The 11501-nt window shown below is 39.9% G+C and overlaps 1 protein-coding gene across 1 annotated transcript; it reads left to right on the plus strand.

Annotated features, from left to right (window-relative positions):
* Positions 1–9174: 9174 nt before the first annotated feature.
* On the plus strand, positions 9175–9867 carry LOC139152291 (uncharacterized protein YtbQ-like). Its single transcript, XM_070725434.1, has one exon. It carries the CDS (start codon positions 9175–9177, stop codon positions 9865–9867), a length of 693 nt encoding a protein of 230 aa, XP_070581535.1.
* Positions 9868–11501: the final 1634 nt, after the last annotated feature.

Here is an 11501-nt window from a genome sequence, read left to right on the forward strand (position 1 = left end):
TGTTACTGGCTGTAGCTGATGACATTAATAGCAGAGTATACAAACAGGCTGACAGTTTCTTTGAAAAGTATGAAACTGCTGATTTATCACAGCTTCAAATCAATGATGCTGTTACCAGCACAGATCCAGTTTTGTGGAATTTCTTATTTTTGATCACAATGAACAAAAGTGAAAGATCTGATCTACATAGGAAATCATTCAGCTGGGATGAACACTATCTTGGGTTTTACAGTCCAACATCATTAAACAAACATAAGCGTATGCTAAAGGTGTTCTATAATTTGTGTCACCTTTCATATTTGCAACAGAATGTGTATATCCATTGCACTTCATACTGGCAGACTGTGTTGACTCATATAGTGGCTCAACTAAACTAATTACCCTACTCAACTCTTTTGGCATGATTTGTTCAAAGTCTAAGGCCAGAGATATCATGAATAGGACAGTTTGAGTACCACAAAAGAAAACTTTGCCAGTTGCTTCACCCCAGATAGTTTTGTCATTACAAGTCTTGACAATATTGATATTGGTCAACCCTATGCTGGTGTTACAAGTTCATTTAAGAACCGTGGCATCCATGCCACATCCTACCAGGCAGTTGAACCCAAACCTCAGAAAATAAGAAATACTGCTGCAGACTTTGTTGACTGCAGTACAAGAGTCAGGCAACTGTCAGAGTTGTTGCAGATACAGCAATGTCAGTCCACTTCACTGTTTCAGTGTTTTGCAATAGCTGCACATCCTGTACTCAGAAAACTAGCCCATCAGGGCAGTTTAAAGCAAAATCCTACAAGTCTAGCTGTGTTGAAAAAGCTAGAACTTGTGATAAGAAATTATACTGCTGTATTGCTTGGCAGTGATGATACACTTACTTATCTTGAGGAAATATTACCAATCGATGAACAAAACATCCTGTTGACCATTGATTTTTTTGACTTTTTTGAAAGGTCACAAAAGGTCAAACTCAGTGCAGTACCTGGTGATTACGCAGAGCTTCTCTGTCTATGCTATGCCTGAAATGCCCTGTTCAGATATATACCCCTGACAAAAAGCTATTGTACACATTTGGCTCAAAGTATCAGAATGTTGAGCCTTTCGAATCATTCGACATGGGTATGGTGTGTATTCATTGCTTTTACACACAGAATGGCTTGATAGTGACTATGACCTCTGTGACCTTGACAATGAAAATATGCCCTTAAATCCATGGTATCAGGCTAATGCCAGATTGGCTGGACCGCAGGTGATACAAAGTAAAATGAATGAGATTTTTGGTGTGAGATTGTTTCCCTGTGCGTCTGCAATTGTCGAATCTGAAAGTGAATGCAGCTCACCAAAACAAAAAAAAAGGAAAACAACAACAGAGGAAATTCAGTCTGTCAAGGAAACACAGTATAGTCAGGAGAAGTTTCTACCTGATGTCTCAATATCTGAAGGGTCGGGCTCAAAACTGAAGAAGTCAATCTGAGGATTTCAAAATTACTACCACTGAAATGAATGCATTCAGTATGCTGAAATTGGATGCATTCATCTATTGTTTTCAGAAGCATTCAGCATTCAACTTACAACCTGATACAATGCTCCCCAATTTTAAATGCATGTTGTCAAAGGCCAGTTTACCTACAACAGAAACTTCTAAAGTTGTATATCTAGGTGTTCTCAATGAACCTTGCGATAACCTTGAAACAGTGAAGCATGTCATTGAAAGGTTGTATGCTATATTCCAAGTTGGGACCAGATTGAAATATTTGGTGGTTGTAGGGGACGGGAAAACGTTTGAACATCTGACAAAATTAAAATACATGTACAGTAGTGAATTGAATTGGCTAGTTATCATGCCAGGTGACTGGCATATATTAAAGAATACCCAGCCAGTTCTTTTCAAAATATATTTGGAAGCCGGACTGAAAGACATTGCTAAGACTACATTTAAAGAGGAGGGTCTATTGCAGTCCCTGATACAGTGTCATAATTTCAAACGCTGTCATAGATTTTTGATGAATGTGTGGGAAGCATTTTACAGATATCAGATATCTGAATTTGTTCTTTCACGGGACGCCTCACAGGCCACACAAACTGAATCATCAGATACCAAAGCCATCATGCAAGGTATACTGGAGAAAGCCGTCACTCTACAGAAACTTGATAACAACAATGAGACTGACTTTCATGATATAGAATGCCTTGTAAAGGACTTGTACACGTCCATAGAAAATTTTCACACAGAATTTCTGGATTACATTGACACAAGAAGTAAAACAGATGACTGCTACAAATTCTGGTCAACTTTCATACACAGAGATTGTTTTGCTTATATCTCTCTTTACATGGCTTTCCGTAGCAGTAATTGGCCACTGAGAATGGCATCAATCAAGCAGCTAGCCCCTTTGTATCATGCTTTTGATCGGTCAACCTATCTTCGTCTCATACCAAGGCATCTCCATGATTTGCTGCAAGCACCATCTTGCATCCTAGATCACCTGCAGTCTGGGGGATTTACAACAAGCATAACTGGCTTCAGCTGGAGAGAGCTTGCGCTTGATGAAGCCCATGAACAACTTATCAATTTAAGTGTCAAAACTGCAGTTCATAAGCCCTCTCCTGAATTGCTTGACAACATGGCAAAATATTTACCTTTCAGGGCTTCATGCCTTAAAAATCTGCATTCTGAAATACTCCCCGAAAAGAGTGGCAAAAGTGTCAACAAAAACAGATATAGAGAAATGCAGAAGGGAATGAGGGAGACTGATGAAGGGTTGTGCCGAGTGTATTATAAAAAAATCTGTGAGAGCTCTGTTTTTGCTGCAACCTCTGAAAAAAAAATCTTTGGAAAGTTGTTCTCTCATGAAATAGCAACAGGGGCAATACAGGAAGACCTGATGACATTTTATGAAGTAGGTCAAAGAGCTCTAGCAGACTACATCTCTACTAGGCTTTTACATAAACCTAGTACAGAAGCTCCTGTGAGGAGGAGGAAATTAAAAACATTTTCAGGGAAGGTTGTAGTAAAAAGGAGAACACGTACAGCTGATGCTGACAAAAAAATACTTGACGCCTGTTTAAAAAGGCAAATTGCACACTCAATAAAATCTGGTGTGCCTATTAAAGGCTTTGTGCAATTTATTCCCCTCCCACGTGCAATCTGTGATGCAGATGGGTCTATGCACCATCAAAGCTCAAAATCAAACACAACTAAAGTATTACAAAAAAGATATGACACATGCAGCATCATAAGTGAGGCACTGCCTGAGAATTGGACAGCTGAAATGGTAATACTTGAAGGTATGTTTTTGATTCAGTGTGCGCCAATAAGATCCCATCATAAAACATTCAAAGACTACTTAATCTATACCATAAGTAGGTGGGTTGTTCCCCATTTCAGACGAGGTGCACTCTCAGTTCATTTGCTGTTCGATGACCCACATTCTTTAAGTTCAACTTTACCAAGTCCTAAAGATTTGGAAAGAACACGTAGAGACGATGGTAAAGCAAAAAAATGTACAGCATATGAATCAATTGACCTGCAAACAGTACTTCCAAAAGAAAATTGGATGGTTTTCTTGGTGACAGAAAAAAATAAGCGCTTATTGGTGAATTTTCTGTGTGAAGAAATTCCAGACTTTCTGAAGCCCTACCTTGGAGTTGACAAGGAGTTTGTCATTGCAGGGGGTTTTGATGGGGAAAAGAAGGCAAAGCAATAATTGTGAGTGGAAATTACCCTTCTCATGAAAACCCTGCATACTTTTCGAATCATGAAGAAACTGATACACTTATATGGCGCCATGTCACTGTTTCAGTAAAAAAGAACATACTCATATACTCGCCAGATACAGATGTTTACCACATCGGATTACCTCTGATGGCATCTGAGCTATCAGACAGAAACATCTTTATACAACTCAATGCACGTGCAGGTGATCAGTCATATCTACATTTAAATAAATTAATTGAAGCCTTAGCAAATGATCCAGATCTTGCTCAAATTGATCAAGACATAAGAGCAAAATGTCTCCAAACTCTCTATATCACATCTGGTTGTGACTTTTTGTCATTTTTTGTTGGCTGTGGAAAAGCAGCATTTCTGAAAGATTTTTTCCAATATTCAGAATTTGTTTCTGGTGGAATTGCCACCTCAGGCACTCTTGCAGACACAGAGAGTGACACCTGGGAAAAAGGCCTTCTGTCTTTTTATCGTTTAATTGGAACTATTTACTACCAGAAACATCACAGTGAGTTAAACCACAACATGACAGCCCATATGACCTGTTTAAAGCCATGAAACGGATGAAACGTTTGACACTGAATTGGAATTGCATATTCAGTGGCTTGAAAAAATCAGAAATACCATCCAAGTTAGAATTCAGAGGGAGGAGGATCTAATTCCAAACCCAACAGCTTTAAAATACCATTGGCTCAGAACTTGTTTCATCTCTGATTTATGGTCACAGTCAGAAAGGGGCCAGATTGTCTTACATGGATATGACAACTCTGGCTATGTTGTCAATGGCAACAAGTTATCACCCATATGGGATTCACCAGAAAATTTGTCCCAAGTACAGGAAAGGGTGGCATTCTATACCAAAGGGTGTAAATGTGAAAAATCTGGGTGCAAAAATAAACTTTGCAAATGTAAAAAGTCAAATCATGCCTGTGGCCCAGGGTGCAATTGTTTAAATTGTGCCAATACTGGAGATCAAGTTGACAGCTTAATTGATGACATTGTTTTTGACGAAACCAACGAAGGGCAAACCACAGAAGCGTTGAAATCGAAGAAACTGATGAGATCAATATTGAATATGATCTTGCTGAAGAAAACATGGTTGAAGTAATAGAATACACAGATGGAGATGACGAAGAAGAAGATGGAGACAGCTTCGATGACCGATGATATCCTGATCAATTTTCTGTCATTCACAAACTGTTGTCTGTACAATTACTACCATGGATGTACATCCATGTTACTACCAACACAGGGGGCTGTCTACATGTCCGTCCCCAGGGGTGGGTAGGTGTTTCGTTATATCGCTAATAAAGATATATTCTACCAACCTTTGGTGTTTCGGTCTTAACTTAGCACTGCCCTTGACAATCTTGCGTATACGTTTTATCAACATGCTGCGTCTATTATCTGATGAGTTTGAGTGCCTAATTAGCCAAAGTAATCAAGGGTAAATTACTAATCTGTAGACGCTCTCACCAGATTATCACCGGATTAAATATGACAAAGTCAATAACAACGCACCAGCAAGTCATTGACTTTGTCATATTTAATCCGGTGATAATCTGGTGAGAGCGTCTACAGATTAGTAATTTACCCTTGATTACTTTGGCTAATTAGGCACTCAAACTCATCAGATAATAGACGCAGCATGTTGATAAAACGTATACGCAAGATTGTCAAGGGCAGTGCTAAGTTAAGACCGAAACACCAAAGGTTGGTAGAATATATCTTTATTAGCGATAACGAACACCTACCCACCCCTGGGGACGGACATGTAGACAGCCCCCTGTGCTACCAACACCAAGGTGGCTGATCATTAAAAAAACGATACACATGTATATACATAAAGTTCAACTGCGTTCTCATTGAATTTAAACAATTTTATTTTAGACGGAAAAATGACTGCGCTTAACGTCAAACAGATAATGTGATCACGTATTCACGCATGGAGCCGCGGTAGTCCGGTACGGTATACCAATGAAACCCACACAGTACATGCTGTACTGCGTACACTTCCCTAGCTCGCCGATGTTGCCGTGCACAAATGTTATAAAAACGGGTTTCATGTTATAAATTCACTAATTATTCCTACCAAAGAAGTAAATAGCAAAACAAGTATCATTGTAAAGCATGATCGCCTGGTATCGTCAAATAAACAGTCGCGAGAGCAAAATACTCGTCGACGAGTTACTTCCGCATTTGCCCATCAGTGCTACACGCCAGCATTCAACACTGCGTCGTTTGCGTTGGCAAGATCAGAGAGCATTCAAACTTCCAATCAGAATGCAGAGATACACTATGAATATGTATACGAACTATGAACTCTGCACAAGACAGGTGACGTGTGGTGAAAACCACATTTACATACCCGAGTACGTAGCCGAGCTCAGCTGAGGCAGCAGCGAGAGACCGTACGCGAAATTCACAACACTGAATCTTAAAGTTATTTTATTTAGCCTTTGAAAACCTCATTGATTTAAATATTTAAGGTACAATTTGGCCAAAAATGACTAAATAAAGAGCAGTTAAAGGAATGAAGACGAATTATGAACCTTCAAAGTCCGATACTTTCACGGCAATTTTTGTGAAGCAGCCATCTTGGATTGTACCCCGCGGACGACCAAACTCATTAACATATTATTTGCATAGTGTAGAAATATGCAAATTTCGGACCCAGCTTCGAGAGTGAAGCAGCGAAGGCAATAGTGGGAAGTTGTAGTCTAAATAATTAGTAAGAAATGAAATCGTCGACAGAAAATAGAACAAATTGTGAAACTAATATCAAAGAAAAACATTGTCACTGATGTTGTTTATTGAACACTTTATTCATTGACTTTTGAACCGGTTTTCGATGTCGCGTAGACAGCTGTTATATATAGGTACTTACATGTAGTCATGTTGTACGCATTTTTTGTACATTTTACGCAAATAGAAAAACAATTTGCGAACAGCCTTACGCAGATTTGGAAATCCTAACCGAAGCTCTGCAGTTTTATCACACTCAGAAACTGAAGCGAGGACTTTCTGTCTTCGGGAAAAACAATTGACGCTACACACGGATGCAGCAGGGTCTATGGAAAAAACACTAAAATTTTGAAACGAGAACGGGCAAGAAAATGTCAGCACGTTTGTAAGCCTGGAAGTGTCAGTCGTGTTCCTTGCTATTCAAGGTATTTGTGGGTACGATGTGCACATGGTGGAGGTTCTTGGGAATAGGTGGATACCGTGGAAACCTAGCTGTGATATCGCAGCGGCGAACGCGTTCAAATCAAAGGTCACCGCCACGGTCAAATATCACAGCTAGTGGAAACATTTTAATTGCTACGGATTAGTCGCTGATGTGTTTGGCGGAGGAGGGGCAGAGAAGTCGGTCACAGTTGATGACGGTGTGCTCACTGTCGTCGGAATTTCATCTGGACGTTTGTAATGCACATACGTGATGACGGTGTCATCAAATAATATGAATAAGGTGTATATAATGCTGGCAAACACGATCGCAGCAATCTATATTGAGCTGCCTACTGCGGTATTTGACGTTTGTTCAGTTGATGCTGTCCCCGTTTCGCTGAAGCTACCACCTCCATTGATCGTATACCAGTAAGCTACTTTGGAGCAACCTTACAACTGCTATAAAGTTCGAAAATACATCGTTCAACTAGAGAAATGAAACTCATTCCACGTTCTGATGTTGATCAGACACATGTACATTCGGGTCAACTGATGAGAGGTCTAATCAAAGGTCACGAGCGTTCATAGGCCGTACGATCAATTATGTCAGCATATCTAATAACGTTAAATCATGGCTCCGCCCTCGGCCCCCGCTTGGCGGCTACATTCAAATTTCGCAAACGGCCCTAAAAGATCCCGGATGCTGTCGATTCCGGTAAGGCCGCATCATTTCATTGGCGATATATACCTTCTCGCAGCCTCAAACTTCACAAATTTTCCGTCTAAGTGGCCAAAACTGGGTAGATTTGATGGCTGATTTATAGACTTGCCAACACCGGGAGAAATTTTGAGAATCAACATGCAGAAGTGAAGAAAACGGAGGTAATTCATGGGTATGTCAGTTTACTGTCGAGTGGAGCTGGCTACCTTCTCATTATATACACTGTGTAGTAACTCTCGCCGTAGACTGAACCTGGGCAATGGTAACTCTCGCCGCAGACTGAACCTGGGCAATGGTGTCACTTGTATATTTTGGCATAGATTGTGAAACCATGGTTCTCTTCCTACCTCCATGGTGAAACTATATAAGGGTTTCCAGAGGGTTGTTCACATAAGCACATTACAATGTGTAAAATATGACTTTATTAATCATAATCATAATTTATTAATAATCATAATTATCACAACAATGGAGTTTCCAGACAGCATTTACACAAAGTAGACGACATTGTGTGTAAAAAAGTTTAAATATTCTGTAACATTCATATTAATAATTTATTAATATTCATAATTATTTTTATGATAATAATAGGAAAAAATCATCACAAATTAGGCCTATGCCTACTGGACCTGTGGTGCTGCGGGACTTATCGGTGGTATTTTGAGGGAGAAACTTTCCAAACACGACGACTTCGAGTTGGTTTTGTTCACGATGTTTGACGACGAAGTTGATGGTTCGATTGGTGCACAGGCGTACGGAATGTTTCCTAGATCGTCGTCGGATGGGAAGTGACGGACACTGCATGCACCGTGAGGCCGAAGGCCGAACCTCGGTACTGTATAACAATACCAAGGTATGACGCGGAAAAATCGACCGGTGGCCCGAAACAAACGAAATAAAGCATCTACCTCAAAAAAATTACATCGACCGGTCGGAAATACCTTCAAACTTTCAAATCTTTACTCTGGTTACAGCATTTCTTTCAAATCTGCCAGTTATGGGCGTTATAATTAACTGTCCGGCGAGTACTCGCACTTGCATTGCCACTTCGCCATTTTGAATAGCTTTTTTACTCCCGAAAGCCTTTGCAAGTGACGAGTGACCCTGTGAAGAGTTGTTTACAAATGTCAGATGGCGGGATTCACAAGCATAAACTTTCCCATCGTTTACGTTGATTGCCTTGTTGCCAGATAGCTGAAGTTGTATTCACTGACAGTATAAAATTTACCAAACGGTTAACGGTTGAATTTAGCGGGTGTGGGTCACGGGGTCACTCTTCCACTCGCAAAGGCTTACGGGAGTAAAAAAGCTATTCAAAATGGCGAAGTGGCAATGCAAGTGCGAGTACTCGCCGGACAGTTAATTATCGCCCATAACTGGCAGATTGAAAGAAATGCTGTAACCAGAGTAAAGATTTGAAGTTTGAAGGTATTTCCGACCGGTCGATGTAATTTTTTTGAGGTAGATGCTTTATTTCGTTTGTTTCGGGCCACCGGTCGATTTTTCGCGTCATACCTTGGTATTGTTATACAGTACCGAGGTTCGGCCTTCGGCCTCACGGTGCATGCAGTGTCCGTCACTTCTTATCCGACGACGATCTAGGAAACATTCCGTACGCCTGTGGATTGGTGTAGATTTGAGCGATGCAGATAAGCTGAAAGGAAAGTTCGATGACCTCGATTGTGTTATCCACCTGGCAGCTGACAGCTCTGCCCGAGCATCATGGGAAAGCGTCATCAAAAACAATGTAACGGCGACGTATAACGTCTTTCGGGAATGTGCGAATGCGGAAGTAAAGAAAGTAATATTTGCAAGTTCTAATCACATCATGAACGGTCACGTAGTCGATAATTTTGACAATCCGGAATCTTTCAGTCGTGAGAAGGCGCCCTCAAGTAAGTTTACTGAGTTGGACGACCCGCTTCCCGATGGACTGTATGGTGTGAGTAAATTAACGGGTGAAGCGCTCGGAAAGTTGTTCGCAGTCAGTCATGGAATCGATATTGTCTGTTTTCGTATTGGATGGGTAACTTTAGAAGACAACCCGAATGCTTTGGATGACCAGAGTGGAGACTATCTGCGCTGCGTGTACCTCAGTCAGAGAGACTGTGTTCATGCTTTCCAGAAAGCCATCAAGACAAAACTGTCCGAGAGATTCGTGGTCTTTAATTTAACTTCTGCAAATTCAACCGGAATCTACAATCTCGACCGAGCTAGGCAACTGATCGGTTACAGACCGTTAGATGGTTCGAAATAAATGTTGTGTTTGAGGACACGTGCTTTAAAATACGTTGTTGGGAAAGAGGATGGTTTTCAGAGCGCGTTTTTTTGAAGATGTTCATAAAAAGGAAGTTTCATCTTTAGTACTCAATTTTTCTCCCTTATATATTTATGATAAATAATACTTTTTAAAGGGAAAATTATGTCAAGTAAAGACTGATTCATATCTGTCTGTCTAATTTTTCGAAATGGATTAAATCTAAGACACCTATTTTTTTGCTATGACTTCATCATACTTTCGACATGAGTATTTTTTGTCTTCCATGTCATTATTCACAGCTGTTAATCACACCTTGAGTTTAGAGTGTGCAAACAGCATTTAGTCTTCAACTGAGTGGAACTTGACGTAGTCTGATCCTCTGCCCCATTTCTACCGCTGGCTGCGCTGCTCACTAATGTCATAGTTAAGATGTAATACTGCTTGTATCATGTTGCAAGTGATGTTGTTTTGCACTACTTGATGTGTGATAATTGAAGTTTGCCTTTATTTGTGCTTACTGATCATCCACAATCAAATACCCAGTTCATCTATAGGGTTGACCTGGTAATTCGCAATAAGAGATATATTTGTATATTGTTTGTTCATGGGTCTCACCCATGCCCTTATCAAGCATGGACACAAGCCACGGAATAATTACTGTCAACGAATCATGAACAGTATGCATACGACACATCTCGCCAACTGCATGGTGTTCATGCCGTCTCATGTCATGTATCTGTTAAACAATGGCTTTCTCGGTCACAAGATGATAATTTTACGTGTTAGTTCAGGTTTGACAATGAATCTATCACATCATTTGTCACGATATTTATATATCCTTTCCTCATATTCAATTTCAAGAACTTTTTGTCCAATACTGTGCATCACCCATAAGCTTACATACCCTACAACTTTTGTATTTTGACAAAATATTGCCGAAATTTACATTGATTTACTAATGCTCAAACGCAAAGTCCGCCGAGACCAGGGGACACCTAGACTGACAAGTCTAAGCCTTCCCCACAAAGTCCGAACGCTGAAACCTAGAGTGCAAAAGCCTCCGAAAGTCTACACAAGTCTTTGAAAGTCCCCGAAAATATACCTATACACATCAAAACTTCACATTATATTGACAATTTTAAAGGCTTATGTGAACATGTACAATACATAACAGGAAGTAATCGTACATTGGCTGAAAAGTATAGAAACTACTTAATTGGATAAAAAGTGAGGTCCCAAATATTTGATTGGGAGAATGTTTTAAGGTATACATAATTATTCTGCCCATTCTGCATACCAACCGACGCTTTTTAGTATTTCTGATATTCTTATGATAAAATGCCGACTTCTAAAATAGTAGTCACTAAAGTTACACGGTCAAGATTTGTGGAGCCAGAATCCGACTATGTATGTATAAACTATCGTTTCATTTCAAAGTTCATCAAGTGTTGACTAAAGAGATGTAACCATATAGTTGTCAAAACTTATTGTTTTAGCGTAAGTGTTCAATTAAGTATCGGCATCACTGTCAATGTCAGTAAACATCTTTTGTCCGTACTTAATAAAAAGCAAAGCTGTTGGCTGTTTTCCAGTTTCTTTTAATTGACCTACCGGTAGCTGCATTGTATGTT

Source organism: Ptychodera flava, chromosome 15, assembly GCF_041260155.1.
Source record: "Ptychodera flava strain L36383 chromosome 15, AS_Pfla_20210202, whole genome shotgun sequence".
NCBI lineage: Eukaryota > Metazoa > Hemichordata > Enteropneusta > Ptychoderidae > Ptychodera > Ptychodera flava.